The sequence below is a fragment of the Hydra vulgaris genome, chromosome 05 (assembly GCF_038396675.1).
Source record: "Hydra vulgaris chromosome 05, alternate assembly HydraT2T_AEP".
Lineage (NCBI taxonomy): Eukaryota > Metazoa > Cnidaria > Hydrozoa > Anthoathecata > Hydridae > Hydra > Hydra vulgaris.
The window spans coordinates 41,020,001-41,040,249 of record NC_088924.1 but is presented as its reverse complement, the minus strand read 5'-3'; the positions used below and the strand labels follow the sequence as shown (position 1 = coordinate 41,040,249).

The 20,249-nt window shown below is 26.9% G+C and overlaps 1 protein-coding gene across 3 annotated transcripts in view; it reads left to right on the top strand.

The window, feature by feature from the left end:
- The first annotated feature begins 688 nt into the window (after positions 1-688).
- LOC101234357 (uncharacterized) overlaps positions 689-20,249 on the top strand; it is a 90,839-nt gene continuing 71,278 nt past the window's right edge. Inside the window, exons 1-3 of one of the 3 annotated variants that reach the window (XM_065798209.1) lie at positions 702-733; positions 4,939-4,974; positions 11,414-11,512. In XM_065798209.1, the coding sequence (XP_065654281.1) occupies positions 4,965-4,974; positions 11,414-11,512 (109 nt within the window). In that variant the 5' untranslated portion in view covers positions 702-733; positions 4,939-4,964. Of the gene's footprint in view, positions 734-2,047; positions 2,198-4,938; positions 4,975-11,413; positions 11,513-20,249 lie in introns of those variants that run through there. The other 2 variants (XM_065798210.1, XM_065798211.1) reach the window with 2 other exon arrangements.

The following is a 20,249-nucleotide window of genomic DNA, read 5'->3' as shown; positions in this document are numbered from 1 at the left end:
TAAATATAATTTTCTTCCAACTTCTATCGTTAGCGGGGCTAAGTGAACTTCGCTTCAGGCTAGTAAAGCGAGTGTTCCGTATTCGGCTCTCGGGATCGATCTTTCTTTTTTTTAATTAGTGCACAAAGGTTGTTTTTTTGTTGCTGCACACTTTTGTGCACTAACTAAATAAAGCTCTTACCATATAAAGACAAAGCGCAGAACGTGCACTGCACATAAACTGTTACAGCCATAACAGTTCGTTAACAGGCTGTTACTACTCCGTTAACGGAGTGTACACATTTACTAAGTAAGATTTAGGCGTAGTTGATTTTACAATCAGCATTTAGTACATCAACTGAGGGTTTTGGTTTGGTCAGATACTCTTTTAATTAAAAGAAAGTCTTCTCTAGATTTAAATTAGGAAAAAAAAAATGTTGCCTCACAAAATCGAGACCCCCCCTGTAACAAATCGTCACAAAATCGTCTACTTCCCCTCCCCCCTAAAGCGTGACGTAATTTATGGACGATCCCTTTCACAAAATTTAACGCCTTTAAGGCGTTAAGAACAAAATGAATACAAAAATGCGAATAATTAAGATATTGAAGTAAAGTTTTAAAATAAGAACTTTTCCACACGAGAAAAGCAAAGCTTAAATTTTGTGCATACAATTAAACAGAAAATATTGTAAACAAATTTGCGAATAATAAACGCATCTTCCGCACATTTAAGTAAATAACCAAGCAAGTTAAGGTAAGAGATTTTTATCTGATTTTTTTATTTACTCTGTTAATAAAATGTTGTCAATACATTTTTACTGAGATAATATTTAATTTAATAAACTTTTATGATACATTTTTAAATAACAAATTGTTAATAACAAAATAACATTTGTTTACCATCCAAAATAAAGAAACTAATTATAAAATGTAAAGAACCTTTTAATAACAGAAAAAAGGTTACAATTAATAAAATAATTAAAATCAGTCGCATTGTTAGCATACATCTAAATAAACGATTAAAATAGCTTGACAAAGAAACATATTTCGAACTATTATTTTATAAGAACTATCATTTTATAAAGCCCTTGAGCTTTTATTTAAAGATTTTATTTTACATTAAAAAAAGTAGCTTTTTTTATATAATTTTTTTCGCCACGGCGCATTAATCAACTTAGTCAAAAGTAACGAAAGATCCGAAGTTTTTATTTTTTATTTTTTTTGTTAAAGTTCGTTTCCAACAAGGCTGAAAACAAATAGAAGTTTTTTAAACATACAGGGACATATATAGTAAAAAGTTGTGAGTTTTAAACTAGAGATGATAGGTCCTTTGAGCAGCAACCATTGTAGTATTTTTAGAAAAGAGAAAAAAACCAACCTTCCAACAATCGAAGAGAGGCTCCAGTTTGACAGATAAAACAGGTCCAACTATGTTTAGAATGCATTTTTGAATAGTCTAAAAAAGAAAGAGCTTCATTAAAAGAACGAGCCCATGACAGCAACATTTGTTTGAGCTAAAATTCACAAGTCGCTTTAAGCCCCAATCTGTTATTGTAATTAGATTCATTAAGTGTTTGCTCTTTTTTTTATATGAAAACAAAATCCGAATAATACCTAATTAAGGTCCTATATGCTTGTCTTTAATGGTTGTTGTGGCGTTAACGTTTCTACAGAATATAGAAAGAAAAGCCCTAATATAGCTACTATTCATGCATGTAAACTAACTTGTCGAACTTGTTTTTTTGATTAAAATCACTAATAAGTAACATTTCCCGTAACTTGCCAAATTCGAGGGTATTTGCCTATTCTAGCTATATTTGCGACATTGGTATGGATTGCAGAACGGCCTTATCATAGAGTAGCGTGAAGAGCGTTAAACTAGGAAGTGAAGTTCTCGTAAATAAATTTCCTCTGTGCAACGGTACAAAACCGTTGGGTCTTTTTAGAATAGCTTTCCATCATAAAACAAACAAACAAAAAACAAAAAAAAAAAAATCGTGAACTTTCGGATCATTAACCTTTTGAAATTCGCGCGCTTTTTAAATCTGTAATATGTTGAAAAAAATTCGTTTAATTTTTGAAAAATTTCGTTTAATTTTCGAAACATTTCTTAATTTTTATTAATAATTAATTTTTATGAAAGATTAAGCCTAGTGTTTGTTAAAATTTCGCCTTATTTTTATTAAAAATTAAACTCATAATAAACTCTTAAATTCAAGTAAGTTTATTTATATATTTGAATTTTGTTTATTGTTCAAAATGCAACCTAAAATTCGCTTCTTAAATATCTCTGAAAAAAACTGCGAATGCTTGTAATTTACAATGTAAATATTAAAGAAAATTCAAAGTGTGTTGTAAATGTAAAAATGTTTAAAAATCTATAGAAAATATTAGCAAATTTAAATAATCGTAATAAACTCTAATAATAATTAATTATAAACAATAAATTAAGAAAACATTAAATACAATTCATTTTATATTAAAATGTTTTCTCATTGCTTACCTTCTTATAGTTCTTGTATCATAAATTTTTGCTGTACATGAACTATAAAAAATTGTCCAGAGTCAAAATATTAAATTACTAAAATACATTATTTTAAGTCAGCATAGAAATTGATTTTTGTATTATGAAATCAGGTGCTACCAATTGTTAAACTAATGGCACAAGTGTCTGAGCTGTTTGGTTCATTCTTAACTATCCTTTTTTAGTATTTATATAATTCATAGTAGCAAAATTCATGCTTTTAAATGAATATAAATAAAAATACTAGTAACATTAAACTTTAATTTATCAGGTGTAAATAAAATTTTGTTTACACCTGCTAAATTAAAGTTTAATGTTATTAGTACTTTTAAGGCATATGTTCCTTTAAAAGCATGAATGTTGCTACTATACAACATTCATACTTTTAAATGTTGCAACCAGTTTGATGATTTAGGAATTATTAAACAGATAGATAAGTAAGTTTTTTTTTTTTAAAAAAAAAAAGCAATAATAAAACCCACTTAATTAAAGTAGGCTTTTTTTTTTTTTTTTTTGCTAAAAAAGCTTTCTTGACTTTTTTTACACCTATTAACTCTAATATAGCATTAATAAGAATCTTCAGATCACATAAAAAAAATAGTTGAAGTATGAAACATGTTCAAGGGTGAAAAGATTTAAAAAAATCTAGCTTAAATGGTCTTTATGCAGATGTTGCATTGCCAGATTTGCTTTTTTTCTAAATTTTTTATTTAAATTTTTTTCTATAAATGCATACCAGTGTACCTGCATAAATTAATGTCGAATAAATCATGCTTGACACTTGATATTTTTGAATAACCATTTGTTGACTACATAAACAAATTTTTTTAATCTAACCTAACTAAAAATCAAATTGCAAGTTTGTTGAGCCACAAATTCACAATTTTTAATGGGTTCAAGATGCATTGTTTACAGGTTCTCCCATTTTCAATTATTATTGGTTACTAGGGTTACTATATGTCCAGGTTTTGCAAAAGAAAATACAGCGCTGAACCTAAAAAAATTAAGATTTTTGCTGCACTCATCTTTGTAAAACCCAGACATTTGGTTACTGGAAAAACGATAACTTTGTGTTACAGGGTCTTCACAAAAAGTAAAATATCAAGTCATCAGACTTGTGATGCTTTTGTGGTTTAGCTAAAAGTTGAGTTATTACTTAGACTGCGGTATATGCGGTAGTGGTGTAGTGGTAAGAGCGCTCGCTTTGTAAGCAAGAGGTTCGGAGTTCAACTCCCACCATGTCCCTGGAAGTACTGCGCTCAACTTAGTTTCTTTGCACAGTGGCCTTGATCTGCAAGGTTCATGTTTCGGAGTTAAAGAGTTGAGAGAGGGTTGCACCACAAATAACAACTAAAAAAAAACAAAAAAAACCGCAAAAATATGAGTAGCCTCCTCGACTGTAGTGGCCCTCCTTGGGCCTTGGGGAGGTGAATAATCTAAAAAAAAAAAAAAGAAAAAAAAAGACTGATGATCAGTTAAATGGCTTTGTTGATGGCTTTGATCTCAAAGCCAAGGCTCATTGACAAGGCTTCACATCCCGTAACATTAGGAGTAAACTTTTCAATATAATATTGCAATGCTGTAATACTATACTGTTACTGTAATACTATACTATACTATGTTGGCATTCCTATATTAACGAATGGCAACCCTCATAATGAGTCCTCTTTACGTCTTCTTAGATTATCGTTCACTACTGACCTCTTGAGGAGACCAATTAAACAATCGATTGCTAAATTAGCATCTGCTAAGGTTGCTTTTCTTTATCGTGCTCACCATTTCCTTACTACTGATTCTATTCTCTATCTCTACAAATCTCTTATTTAATCTTATATAGAATACTGCTCAAAGAAGCTATTATCTTAAGTTCCATCAGCTAAAACTCATTCTCGCTTGACTCTTCATTCAACAAAGCCTCATTCTTTTGCTGTATCTGTCCCTGGATGCTCTAAAAGCTTTAATTTTATATATATATATATATATATATATATATATATATATATATATATATATATATATATATATATATATATATATATATATACATACACTGCTGCTCATGGAAGTTAGGACAAAAAATATTTTTTCAAAAGAACAATGTTAAAATGTAATTACGTTATAAAGTTATTAATTTATATTGATAAAACTTATGTTTCTATAAAAATAAATCAGATTAAATAAAATTTGTATAAAAAAATTCTAAATTAAGTTATTTTAATGTAAATAGTATATACAAGTAAAAGTCTTACCATTTTAAATTAATAAACAGAGAACCAGTATTTTACATTATCGACTAATTTTTTAAGTTTGTCATTTAACAAGTATTTCTTTTGTTTACTGTGTTTTTATATGCAGATATTTTGTGTATTTTGTAATTTTTTTAAAAATTTCAAGTGCAGAAGTTCTATGATAAAATTTAAAATTTTTATTTTTAGTGTAAATTCAAAATATTGGAAAAATTATGTCTAAAGGTAAGCCAATAAGTAAATAAGTATAAGGGCAGCAATACTTTGGTTCAAGAATAAGAAATTAGAAAATAGGGTGGTAATACTTACTTTGCTTCTAGTACCAAATAAGAAAAAAGGGCAGCAATTCTTACATTGCTTCAAGAAGACTATACAGTTAGAAAAATGGCTAAAAAATTAAATGTGAGTAAATCACAGTTCCACAAAAATTGGATGATGGATAAATGGAAACAAGTACCCGGAGTACTTTTTTCCATTTATCCACATATATATATATATATACATTGCGGTAGTGGTGTAGTGGTAAGAGCGCTCGCTTTGTAAGCGAGAGGTTCGGAATTCGACTCCCACTACGTCCCTGGAAGTACCGCGCTCAACTTAGTTTCTCTGCGCAGCGGCCTTGCTCAACAAGGTTCGTGTTTTGGAGTTAAAGAGTTGAGAGAGGGTTGCACCACGAATAACAACTAAAAAAAACAAACACAAAAACACACAAAAATAATAATAATGAGTAGCCTCCTCGACTGTAGTAGCCTTGGGGAGGTGAATAATCTATAAAAAAAAAATATATATGAGTCAAAATTTGTCAAAATAAATGAGTCAAAATTTGAAGTTTTCGGAAAAACGTTAAGAGTTTATGTTAGAGGACCTGCCGAAGAAAAAAATGCTAACTCAATGTCTGGTTCCAACAGTAAAACACGGTGTAGGCTCTGCGATAATTTAAGGCTGGGTGGAGTGGAAGATTTGCATAAAATCGATGGTATAATGAGAAAAGAACATTACAGAGATATCCTGGAAACAAGTGCGATCCTTCGGAAGTTCTATTAATCGGAAATAATTTTATTCTGATGCATGATAATGACCCTAAACATACTGCATTATTATGTAGAAATTATTTAAAATCAATGTATTATGTGTAATAACTGGCCTCCCCAAAGCCCAGACCTCAACCCCATTGAGTTACTATGGGATGAACTGGATAGAAAAATCAGAACTATATGTCCAACATCAAAATCTCATTAATGGAACATTATAGAACAGGAATGGATTAGTATTCAGATAGAAACAATTTGAAAATTAATTGAAAGAAAAAAATGTTGCCTAAAAAAGAATACTGAAAATAGTTAAAGAAGTTATTAAATCAAAGGGTGGTTTTTTTGACAAAAAGAAAATTTAACTATTGAAAATTGTTATTATATTGAAATGTTAATTATATTGAAAATGTATAAAAAGTATAATTATATTGAAAATGTATAAAAAGTATAATTTTTATTTATATAAATTCAAAATTCTATAACGTAATTACATATTAATATTGTTTTTTTGAAAAAATCTCTATTGTCCTAACTTCCCTGAGCGACAGTGTATATATTTATATATACATATATATATATATATATGTATATATATATATATATATATATATATATATATATATATATATATATATATATATATATATATATATAAATATATATATATATATATATATATATATATATATATATATATATATATATATATATATATATATATATATATATATATATATATATACAGTTTTGTAAAAAATACTTTCAAAAAAGTATTTATAATACAAATACGAATACTGGATCAAAAAAGTAATTAAAATACAAATACAAAATACTCAATATAAAAGTATTTAAAATACAAAATACTTTTGGAAAGCGAAAAATAAAAAAAAAGGCTATTGAAAGTGCTTTAAGGCAACTAAAGTTTAAAATGACAATAAAATCTAATCTAAATGTTTGTTGGCTTTCAGCAACAACAATTGTTCAAAATGTTTATCTGATAACCGATTTTGGCGTGGCACAGCAAATAAGGCTCCTTTAGAAAATAGGCGTTCAACTGGAGCAGACGATGGAAAAGTTGCATTAACATCTCTGAAAAGTCTCTTAACAACTGGATATTGTTCCAAGCATGCTAATGAAGAAGTGTATAAACCATCTTCAAGATATTGTAAACACTCGATAATGACTGCTGACTGACTAGTTTGTATGCAGCTTGTTTTTGGTGATTCGAATTCAAAAAAATCATCAGTTCCAGATGTCAAAACTTCATCAGCATCTGCAACTCTTTCAGTTAAACTGATTTTTTGTGGCTCTTCTATGAAGGCTTTTTTAACCCAGTTTCTCTTTTCCTCTGGAACCCATCACAGTTTCAAATGAGGATGAGATGCAGCTGCAATTGCATAGATTCTGTCATTGCATAGATTCATTATTACATAGATTCAATTGCATATATTTAGCATTTAATCTAGTACAGCAATATTAATAGTGGTAATAATATTTACAATAATAGTAGATAAACAAGTAACTACCTTTAGATACTTTAACAGGTTCGAAGTTGAGTCAATTTGTGCTGATAAGAATTTCTTTGGACAGCTTTTACACCTTGCCAACACCTTTTTTTCATCAACAATTTTGGTTATTTTAAAATAATGCCCATCTAGGATTGAAGGAAGACCTGGTGTTCTTGATTTTAAACTTATGATTCCAGGGTCCGATGGCTGAATCTCACTAGAATCTGAATTTGTATTATTATCTTCTGAATTTTTTAAAATATATTATCAATAAAATCAGCTAAAATCAGCCTAAAATCAGCTCCGCTGTATATATTATCAGCTAAAAGCATTAAAAAAAAAATTATTAAGTATTTTGTATTTTGAAAAAGACTTAAAATACAAAATACATTCAAAGTTGTATTTTAAATACAAATACAAATTACTTGATTGAAAAAGTATTTGAAATACAAAATACAAATACTTCAAAAGTATTTAAAATACTAGTAATTAAAATACTTCACAACACTGTATATATATATATATATATATATATATATATATATATATATATATATATATATATATATATATATATATATATATATATATATATATATATATATATATATATATATATATATATATATATGTATATATATATATATATGTATATATATATATATATGTATATATATATATATATATATATATATATATATATATATATATTATATATATATATATATATATATATATATATATATATATATATATATATATATATATATATATATATATATATATATTTAAACAACTTTAAAAAGTATTCTACACAATAGAGTGCTCAATGTTCTTAAAAGAACAGAGCAATTATATATTAGTAGAAAATCACTTAACTAAATTTTTCCATTTGACACTGTGTTTCATGAAACACAGTGTCAAATGGAAAAATTTAGTTAAGTGATTTTCTACTAATATATATATATATATATATATATATATATATATATATATATATATATATATATATATATATATATATATATATATATATATAATTTAACGGTTGATTAAAATTTAATTGTTTTTTTGAAAAAGCTTTCGTGCAAAAGTTTAAAATCAAATGAGTTTAATATTTATTTCAAAAAAGCTGAAACTTTTACTAAAATTCGCAAAATAATTTTTCAATAAAATAGTTTCAATAAGACACTTATTATTTGGTAGCATATTCATTAGCCTTTGAAACTGCATCACAGTGACAAGGCATTGAATCTACTAAATGAGTCAGAACATCTTGAGGAATAATATACCAACATTCTTTAATTAAAGCAAATAAATAGTCTTTGTTAGTTGTTTTTGTACCAACTAATTGGCAGTCGATGCACTCCCAAAGATCCTCAATAAGATTGAGATCCAGGCTCTGTGAAGGCCATTCAAGAACTTTGATTTTTTAGGATTTTAAAATTTCCTTAATAGGTCTGGCAAAATGCTTTGGACCATTATCTTGTTGTAAGATCCATATGGGTGATTCCATGCCAAATGGACCAAAATTTTTAAATTTCAACATGGACCACCTCAGATTTTGATGAAACTTGATGTGTTGGTTTACATCAATCAGAAAAGTAATTTCTGAAAATTTCAGCATAAAATCTTTTGTGATTCATGAAATATGGTCATTTTAATTTTCTGATTTTTCCAAAAATAAAAACTTTAGCAAAAACATGTTTTCTTTATACTTTAAAGCTCTGTATTTTAAAAAACCAAATTTTAGAAAACCTATTTTTTTTAATGGTATATAACTCTAGACTTATATATTAGACTTATGGCTACATAAAAAATTATTTACAAATATAAAAAGTTGATTTTTGATAGTTCAGTATACAAATCTGCTATTTAAGATATGGAAAGACATACTTTTTAAGTTTCTATAAATGGTAAGCTTCCAGATTTTCAGAAATTTACTGAAAAGATACAATCTAGTTATAAATTATGGACTCCAAAAGTGGCTCTGGCCAAAACTTAAAAAATTGTACCTTCACTTCAAACTACCGGTATCCTATGATCAACACTGATTTTAATAAGTTTTTATCTACTGATTCAATAAACTTTATTACAGTGATTTAAAAAAAAAAAAAAAAGCGGATACTCGTGGAAAAGTTGCAAAATCAGATCAATAAGTTTTGCACAAAATGTGCAAAACTTATTGATCTGATTTGAATGGAGCTGAAGTACCTCCAATACAAATACACCACTTTGGTCTAAGTTCAAAACATATATAACCCAGTCTTGACATCAAAGGAAATTTTAATAAACTCTAAATAAAGTTCTTTTATATTAACTAATATAAAAGAACTTTATTATTTTTATTTTATAAAATTTTCTGGGCAAAAATGTGCATGTTAAAAGGTAAATGGATGGGAAAGAGGAGGGGTGAAGGGGAAGGGGACAGGTGCTAGAGCAATTTTTAAAACTGAGTTTAATTGATGTTTAATTTAAGACTTATTTCTAGTACTATTTATAAAATACTTTTACATATATACTTTGTATTACAATATACATTGGAAACTAAAGTACACCAAAAACTCTATTTTTATTGATTTTTATACATTTTGTGCAAATTTAATTGATTTGATTTTGTAACTTCCTCAAAAATACTCACTATTTTTATTATTAAATCAGTAGAAAAAAAAGTCTTATTAAAATCAGTGTTGATCATATGTTACCGGTGTTTAAAGCAAAGGTACAATTTCTTAAGTTTTAGACGGAGCCACTTTTAGGAGTCCATAATTTTTTGCTGGATTGTATCTTATCAGTAAATTTATAAAAATTTTGAAGCTTACCACTTATAGAGCTAAAAAAATGTGTCTTTCCATATCTTAAATAGCAAATTTTGTATATTGACCGATCACAAATCAACTTTTTATATTTGCAAATGATTTTTTAGGTAGCCATTATGGATAAAATGTGACATTCAAAAATTTAATGTCAAAGTTTTATTAAAATAAGTCCCAATCCAATTAAAAACACTCCCAAATCATAACATTTCCTCCTCCATGTTTAACAGTGATATTTTGGATTAAATCTGTCTCCTATTAGGCGCCTGACATACTTAATTCTGTCACTACTGAATAGCATAAACTTTTAATTCATCAGAATAAAGGAGTTTTGACCAGTCATTAACTGACCATCTGACATCTTTTGCAAATTTTTTTTGGTTTTTAAATTTCTTTTTAAGTTTCTGTTGTAATCGATGCTTAGTTGTATCGGCGCTACAGTTTGTGCCATGAAACTGATGTATAAATGAATTAGGTTTGACATCAGTCTTGCAAGGATTATTCTTTGAATACTTTTTAATAATCTATCAGTCTTTTTAGTTGTAACTTTACATTTTTCAGAGCAAAGTCAGGTTTCAATAGTTTTGCATAGACAAAATCTTTTCATAATGTGACTTGTTCCTTTTTTAGAAACATTGTAAAGTTCAGAAATCTGCCTGTAAGTCATTTTATTTTCTTTATTATTACAGCCTTTATAATTATTTCTTTTTTTGATAAGTTTTTAATTTTATAAATTTTTCTTTGAAACTTCTTTAGCCTTTCCCATGCTTTCAAAATATCGCTAAGTAATTGAATTATAAAATTTTACAAATTTTTGGCAATAAGGTATACTTCACTGCCTTTGAAATATCTCAAAGTAATTAAATTATTAAATTTCACAAATATTTTGACTTTTAATTTTGCTTTTGTTTACAAAAATATGATTTAATTGCGGGATATAATACTGTTTCTAAACTTTTGCATAGAAGGTTTTTTAAAGAAATAACTAAATTTTAATTAACTGTTAAATTTTACAACCTTTGTGGTTTGTATTTTAAATTGAAATAATTGTTAAAAATTTCAACTTATTTGAAAAAGTTAGTGAAAAGTTGTGCAGTAAAAACTGAAAAAAAAGTTATTGCTTCCAAACTTTGGCACGCTAGTAGATATATATATATATATATATATATATATATATATATATATATATATATATATATATATATATATATATATATATATATATATATATATATGTATACAGAGTGTGGTGTGTATTTATTTATTAAATTTAAAATAATTAACTTTTTTTTATTTATATTTTTTAAAGACATGGAAAGCTATGTCTTTTTACTGGGTTTGTGTGTGATACAAAGCGTATTTAACCTACAAGAACCTGTTTTGAAAAGAGATGTAATTATCCAAAAAGGTATTGCTTTTAAATAACATAACTAAAAAAATATGTTGTATCTAACATAACTTTTATATTATTTTTTTACAACTATGTTAGTTATTTATATATTATTTATTTACTTAATAAAAAAAAGTCAGTTACTAAACATTCTATGATTATAATCTTAACCTAAAATTTAAGACATTGTTCAAAAGAATAATAAAGTTATAATTATGAATAAATATGATAATATGAGTCACCGATTACTTTTTTCTGGATATATCACGAATTCCAGATTTTTCTTTTAACTTTTAGTTTTTCCAGAAGTCTGAATATTTTTCTGTTGATACAAGTTTAAATACTTGTTTTTGTAGTATACAGTTAATTTGATGTAGTATACAGTTAATTTTCGATTACTCAAACTCCCAAGGGACCAAGGAAAATGGTTTGAGTTTACAAATGTTTGATTTGAGCAAATTCCTGTTAAGTCGTTCCATTGCAATATTTTTTTTTTAATTTTTAAGTATAAAAATTAAATATTCACCATTTTGCTAATAAAAGTGTGTAAAATACTTTGTTGAATAAAGTTACAGATTGTATTCATGCTGTACTGAGTGTACAGCATGAATCAATAACATTGAAAAAAGTTTAGCAACACAATGACTTACTTATTATTTGTGAATAAAATTGTATCTAAAAGCTAGCAATCTTTTATTAAGAAATTTTAAAAAAATATAAAAGCTAAAAGATAATTTTAAGGATATTTAGTTCTTTTTGTTTGTTTTTTCAATGGTAATTCACCTCCCCAAGACCGAGAAGGCCACTACAGATGAGAAGGCTACTAAATTGTGGTTATAACCCTCTCTCAACTATATAGCTCCGCTGCATAAGGCTGCTGCATGGAGAAACAGATTGAGGGCTGTATTACCAGGGATGTGGTGAGGATTGAACTTGGAACCGCTTGCTTACTGGTAGAGCCCTCGCTGAAACAAGGGTTCTACCACTACACCACTATTGCATGATTATGGTTATTATTTATTTATAATTTATTTTGTAAAAGTTTGATATTTTGTAATGCAATCCTTGGAATAAGGGCCAGCATTCAGCAACTGCCAACCTAAAAGTGTTTTAGGTCAGCAAAAAAATGCTGACCTTGTTTCTGTGTTTTATGGTCAAACCTTTATTTCATATTTTTACTGCCGACCTGATACCGATATCACATAGATTAAGGTCGACAAATTATTGCCAACCTCTTTTTTCCTAATTCAAATGTCTGTTCAACGTTTGATAATGATCAATTCTATTCAGATCTAAATGCAACGAAAAAATATAGAAAAAAATATGCTACTATTATTTATATTTTATACAGTATGGCGTTTTTTTTACTTAAAAAGTTTTTATTTAAGTTATTTTAATTTCTTTATTTCCCGTACAAAATGGTTGAGTTGACCATAGAAATTTTCTGAATAGGATTGAAAAAGAAGTTTGACTTAACAAAGTTTGAGTTATCCAAGATTCAACTTAACTGGAGAATTTTACCAGTAATCAATTAATTGATTTTAAGGGATCCAAATAAATGTTAAAATATTTATTTCCAGAAGTATTAAATTTGGTCACTTTTTAAAAAAATGATAAAAATTATGAGAATTTTTATCACTGATTTTTTTAATGATACCGTTTTTCTACAATTAACTGTTTTTTTTATATATTTATTTTATGTTTTTCTATATTTGTTTTATTCAAAAAACAAAAACTTCCTAATTTATTAATACTTGTTCACTAATGTGTACATGCATTCACTAATATATGTACCTATTATATATATATATATATATATATATATATATATATATATATATATATATATATATATATATATATATATATATATATATATATATATACATAATATATATATATATATATATATATATATATATATATATATATATATATATATATATATATATATATATATATATATATATATATATAATAATATATATATATATATATATATATATATATATATATATATATATATATATATATATATATATATATATATATATATATATATATATATATATATATATATACACACACACTAGGCTCGAAATAACAAACTTTTTTTGTTCCGGACAATATGTCTGATAAATACTCAAGTTAGGCAGACGTCTGATAAAATCTAAATAAATGCAATCAAACGTCATTCCTAACTACACTTAAAATTTTTTAAAAATTCAATTATGAGCTGAAAATTAAAAAAAAAAATTTAAAAGATTATTTAAAAACTTATCTAAAAAAACATCTTAAAGAAAAAATAAAATTTGAAAAGGAAAATATATTTATATTACGTTTTTAAAAAAATACTATACTATGCGAAATACTTTCTAAATTATTATAAATATATTAAGTACATAAATTATTGTTTACTTATTACTTCGTTAAAAAAAGTAACAAGTTAATTTTAATTATTGTTTACAATAAATCTATTTTATTTAAATTATCAAAGAATATTATACGTAATTACACTTATATAGATATTACATAATGTTAAATACATAATGTATTTTTTGATAAATCTTTTCAAATTTTTTCTATGATTAACAAACACTTTTAATAGCAAAAAACTTTAGCACGAAAAAAAATTTTTATGTACCATAACTGAAATTTTTAGTGTATTAAAAAGTACTGGTTTTTATAAGCATTAAAAAACTATTATGTTAAATTTTTTATCAAATAAATTTAAAAGATGTTTTAAAAACTAAAATATTCATTTGAAATTTATAAAAACCATCAGACAAAAAAAAAATACTGAAATATAAATTTAAATTAATAATCAATTGGATGTTTTATTATAAGTGATAAAAACCGGGCTGCTTAATTCAAAAAAGTTTAATGCTTAGGTGTCTTTTAAAAAATGAATTAGCTCAAAAAAATGACGTATTTTATTAACGTAGCTGTGTGTTCAATTTCATTTTCTATTTTGTATAAAAAATGAAAAGTTTAAAAATTAAAGTTTTTCATTACTGAATTTATTAATAATTTTGGAAAAAACTAAAATGATAACAAAATGAATGCACACAAAATATGGGTTAGACAAAATGACTGATAGATGTCATTTTTTACCGGACATGTACCGGACAAAGTCCAATGTCTGGCGTCCCGGTTCAAAAAATTAACGTTACGTGACAGCAACTTTTGTCCCGATTGAACCAAGACGTTATCGCACTTTTAAAAAAATTGTCGTGATTGAAATGTTACATTCCGGGAATAACGTGACGTTCCGATTGAATAACCGCACTTGAAAATTTGGTGCGGGTATGAACCAAGATGAATCAAGAATAACGTGATTCTTGATTTATAACTTACCAAGAATAACGTGACAAACCGTGATGTTCCGGGACAAACTGTTACTTCTTGGTTTTTTACATTTTAAAGCCCCTTTTATGACTTAAAGTCACTATTCAGAGCTTTTATAGGTTAATGGGACTTGTCTAAAGTGACAAGCCCAGTCAAAAACTAAGAATACTGAGTTAAAATCTTATGCGCCAATGATGAACGTGATGCACCAACCTAAAGAAAGAAATAAATTTAGGTTAGCACCTCAGTCCACTCTTAGGAACAACGACCACCTGCTGACCACCAGTCACTCCAGGCAAATTGGACACAACTAAAATAAAACATGATGAAGTTATACAAAATTGGAAAGAAATACATTTCTTGGAATGAAATGTCTTATCACATTTTGTCTTGGTTTATAAAAATTTTTTAAAATTAGTAAAAAACCATTTAAACAAAGGCAAAATATTAATTTAAAATTTTGACAAGAATATTAAAATTTTAATGATAGCGTGACAAAACATGACATATCGTGAAAGTACAGTTTTACAATGTTAGAAACTATTTTTAAAATAAAAAGTTTTTAACTTTCTACTAATCTAGTAAAATATTAAAATAAAATTTTACGTGTTGCAATAGAGTCTGCAGTGTGCTGGCCAGAAAAAGGAGCCACCTGGACAGTGAACTTCTTAAGAATCCAATCTTCTGGAATGTAGTGAAGTGTGACTGCTTGGAATGGTTCGTTTGCTCTGGAGGTTATTGTCCGTTGATGTTGACAAACCAGGACATTAGGGAAGCTCTTTCTCTAAGATTTTGTCCTTGACATTTTCATACAAAAAAGGCAGTTTAAACTTTGACATGGTAGTGGCAGCTCTCATCTGGTATCTGGGCTCAAAGTGAAAGATCAATTCCTTAAACCATGCCTGATCCACTACAATAAATACCAAGTTTCCTTTGGCTATGGCTGTCATCACGGCCATGTCTCCATGAAGATGCTTCACATCATTGGTCTTTTAGGGTTGGTAAGATGTGATGCTCCTCATCTTGGCTGGTGATCTCTAAAAAAAAATAACATTAATAACAATGTTAAAATTTTATATAAGTAATCTTTAAGACATGGGTGGGTTGGATACTAGGTAGTAGATACAGGTAGTAAGTAAGTAGAGGGTATAATTAGTATTAATTACTAATTAATGGGTCTTAAGACTCTAAAGTAAACAGGTGGGAATAGTAAAAATTAAAAAGTGGCGTTGTAAGCCAGGGGTATATTGATACAGAAAAAGGCTATAAAAATTAAAAATGTATTTGTCTATATTTGGCGCTATAGGAAAAGGGAAGTATTAGGGGATAGGGGTCTAGGGTTATAGTAAAAAAACACAAAAATAATTATTTATTACTAAAACAAAGTAAAATACTAACATCTTTGTGTATAAGCTTGGGTTTCTTGATTCGACGATCCAAGACTTGATGTGCCTTGTCACCTTGTTTGTCTTCATATGCGGTCTTGTTCATCATAAACATCTTCAAGTTTTGACAAAGCTGAGTCTGCTGTCCTCTTGAAAGTGGCTTGTTCCTTTTCTAGTTCTGTAAATAGCTGTGGGTGGTCAGAGCGAAGGTGCTTTTGCATTCCACTGGTATTGCCATCATTGTATGCAAAATCCTTGGTACATTTCTTAAGCTTCGCACGTACAGTGTCTTTTTGTCCAGCTTCAGTAGCTTCGACCTTCACTTTCTCAAAGAACTTCCAGATAGCGCCTTGTGCCCTTGGCATGATGAAATTCTAAGCTGACTTGATTGATTACTGGACTTGGATGAGTTCAAAGCTGATTTGACTTGATTACAGATGTACATCAGTAGTTTTGTCAATACTTATCCTTGAAAATAAAAAAAAATTTCAGTAGCTTAGTGAAACACGTCTATCCTCAAAGAAATCGCTGGGAGGTATAAATTGGAAATGCCTTTTCTCAAAAAAAGTTGGTACAAAAAAGTTCGTCCAAAAGTTCGTTACTAAGTACAAATGGGCAATGACTATGCACATTTTTCCAGGAAATAGCCTGATCCCAAAAAAGTTATTAACAAAGTACAAATAGACAATGACTAAGCATATTTCTACTTGAAATGACTTGGCTTTAATAAGTTCGCCCTAATAGTTTAAGACAAAATACAAAATGGCAATGACTAATCATATTTTAGCAGTATTATAACCTTTCGTATTTAAATAAGTGTTAAACATATTATTAAACACAGAAATACTAACAAATGTATCTAGGCATTTTATATTTTACCTATTTAATGCTTTTTTTATTTTTTAATTGCTTTTTTTTGCTTATTTAATTATTTTTAATTATATTTAATTGCTTATTAAATTATTTTTAAACTTATTAAATTATATTCTATTGCTTTTTTTAAACTTACCTTAATTTAAAGATGAAAATTTGAAATTTTAACTTTTTGAAGAATTGTTTTTGTTTTGAAATTTCAAGTTTGGTTTTTAAATTTTAACAAAATTTGTTGGATTGTTACCTTTTTTAACTTCTTTAAAGATTATGATTAAGGCTGCCAAAAATTGCAAAAATGCTTGCCCGGATACCCTTTGAATGAACGGGCGGGTACACAGGTACCTGTTCATAAACAATATTTTTTTAAAAAGTTTTTATAAAACTTAATATGTTTTTAAAAGTAAATCATAAAGGAGAAAGAACAGCAACTAGCTTTCACAAAACTTTAATTGGTTACAAATTGATGAAATTTTATTATAACATTTTATTTATTTACAATAAACTTACAATTTTTTGAAAACTTTATACCTTTTTTATTAGAAATTGAAAACATTATAATTTAATGTATAATTTGCTTAACTGAAACTTGGGTTTCCTTGAAAGATATTCGAGATAACTATACTCTCACCTTCTACTCTTCATCTTTCATAAAATTTTGTCCTAGAGACATACTAATAAACAAGTTGGAAGAGTTCTGATTTACGTAAAAGAAAACATTGTACATTAAGTTAAGAATAAAAGGTGATTATTCGAAACTCAAATAACTTTCTGAACGTTTTTGTTCAGTTTTTCAGATATTCTAACTGTAATAAAGAAATTGGAACTATTACTTCAAAATCTTATTTTACATACCAATATCATATTGTTAAATTGTTTTATTTCAATTAATGATTCAAAACAAAACAAAAAATTAGAATTGATAATTTGTAAATTGAAACCTTTTGTTTTTTTGCATGGATAACGATTACCCGTCATAATTCTGCCCGGGCAGTAACCAACAGGCGGGTACCTGGTTGCCCGGGTACCCGTTAGCAGCCTTAGTTATGATATGAACCAAAGTTAGATAAAGCGCTATATAAGGGATGCTTTATCTACATTCACTTTAAAGCATAATTTGTTAAATAATAATTGCCTTTAACGTGCATTTTGTGTTGAAAATTTTAAAAATTTATAAAATAACCTTTTTGGAAAAGTGCGGTAATGTAACGGAACATCACATTATATCACAGTATTAAACAAAAAAAACTAGTGGGGTTTGATCTTGGTTGGTGCCAATCGGGAAATGAACAGGGATATGCAGTAACGGTTTCCCAATCGGGAAATTAACCGGAATATGCGGTTTCAACCGTTACTGCACCAACCTTGTCTTGATTGAACCAAGATGTTACTGCACTTTAAAAGTTTTTGTCCCAATTCATTTATACCGTTACATTCCTACCGGGATAGTGTGATTCTCGGTTCATTTCGGGAATAATGTTCCAGGATGCCAAAGCTTATATATCTGTATGTATATATATATATATATATATATATATATATATATATATATATATATATATATATATGTGTGTATATATATATATATATATATATATATATATATATATATATATATATATATATATATATATGTATGTATATATATATATACATATATATATATATATATATATATATATACATATATATATATATATATATATATATATATATATATATATATATATATATATATATATATATATATATATATATATATATATATATATATATATATATATACTGCTAGATACTAAATAAAGTCGACAGTGTTTTTTTATTTTGTAATCAAATTGCATTATTTAGATAAGTTATGCATTATACTTGCAGTTCAGCAGTCTGTATCAAACATTAAATCATGTTTACTATGTAAATTTTCGCATTGAATTACAACTTTCATCTTTAATTTAACAGCATTTTTTAACAATGTTAACAAGGCATATATCTCCATAATTTTATTTAATAAATGTCGCCTTTAATGAAAATAATAGTTTTTTATACTTTTTATTATTTTTTTAATATAAAATAAAAATTTATTTATAAATATTAAAAATATTATTAAATTCAGAATAACTACAAAAAGAATGCTTTGAAGCTCAATATGAACTTTATCACAGATTATTAATCTTTAACTTAATGTTATTTACTTGACTGCAATAATAAAAATCCAACATTCAAGATGATTTTAGAAGTGTTTTCTTAAACGTGCTCACTTAAAATGAAATAGTATCATAAATTACTAGTCAGCTTGAAGTGGCAACAGAGTTCGATTGAATAGGAGGTTAGGAACATGTATTCCATCCAGCAATGCTTACACCCATGTAGTAGAAAGCTAAAATCTTATAAAAACTAAAAACTCTTAGATTAGCAAACATGGAAAAATATTTACTATCATTTTGAAAGAGTGTTATTTGTCTAAATAGCCTTCCGTATAAGTTATAGAATTATCGTTCTCCTAATCCACATAATTTGGTATCAAGTATAGCCAAAAATGCATGGCGTTCAAGTGGAGTGGTACTTGATAATTGCCTGCATTTATGGCAGCAGAATGTCCTATGTGTTTATAAAACAACTCCCTTTTTTTTTGGCAAATCTACGGTTGGAAAAGGCATGCCAACTCTATGGTTATTGGACATTGTTTTAATATTTTTAGGGTTTTTTAAACTAAGAACTTTTTAAACTAATATTATGAACAGAATGTCATCCTGAAGTGTGACTTTCTGATTGTTTTGTACTTGCAAAAAAGAAAGCATTACTTGGTAAAATGTCAACTTCTTTACTAACAATAGGATCAGCTAACTTTTTTAATGAAGGCATAGTATCTGGAGGAATAAGTATAGGTACTAAATGGTTGTTCCCTTTACCTCACATATAAGTTATTATAAGGTGATCTACTAATCTTTGCTTAAGGTGATCTACTAATTTTTGCTAAATAATCCAAATCAGAGACTCACTGTTTATCAATCCAAAAATCATTGGCGGCTTGATTTAATTCATTGATTAGCAATCTAGCAGACTCTCCATTTGTACAAAAGTAAAATGTTTACATCAATATATACATATTAAGCTAAAAACAATATATATACATATTAAACTAAAATATACTACTA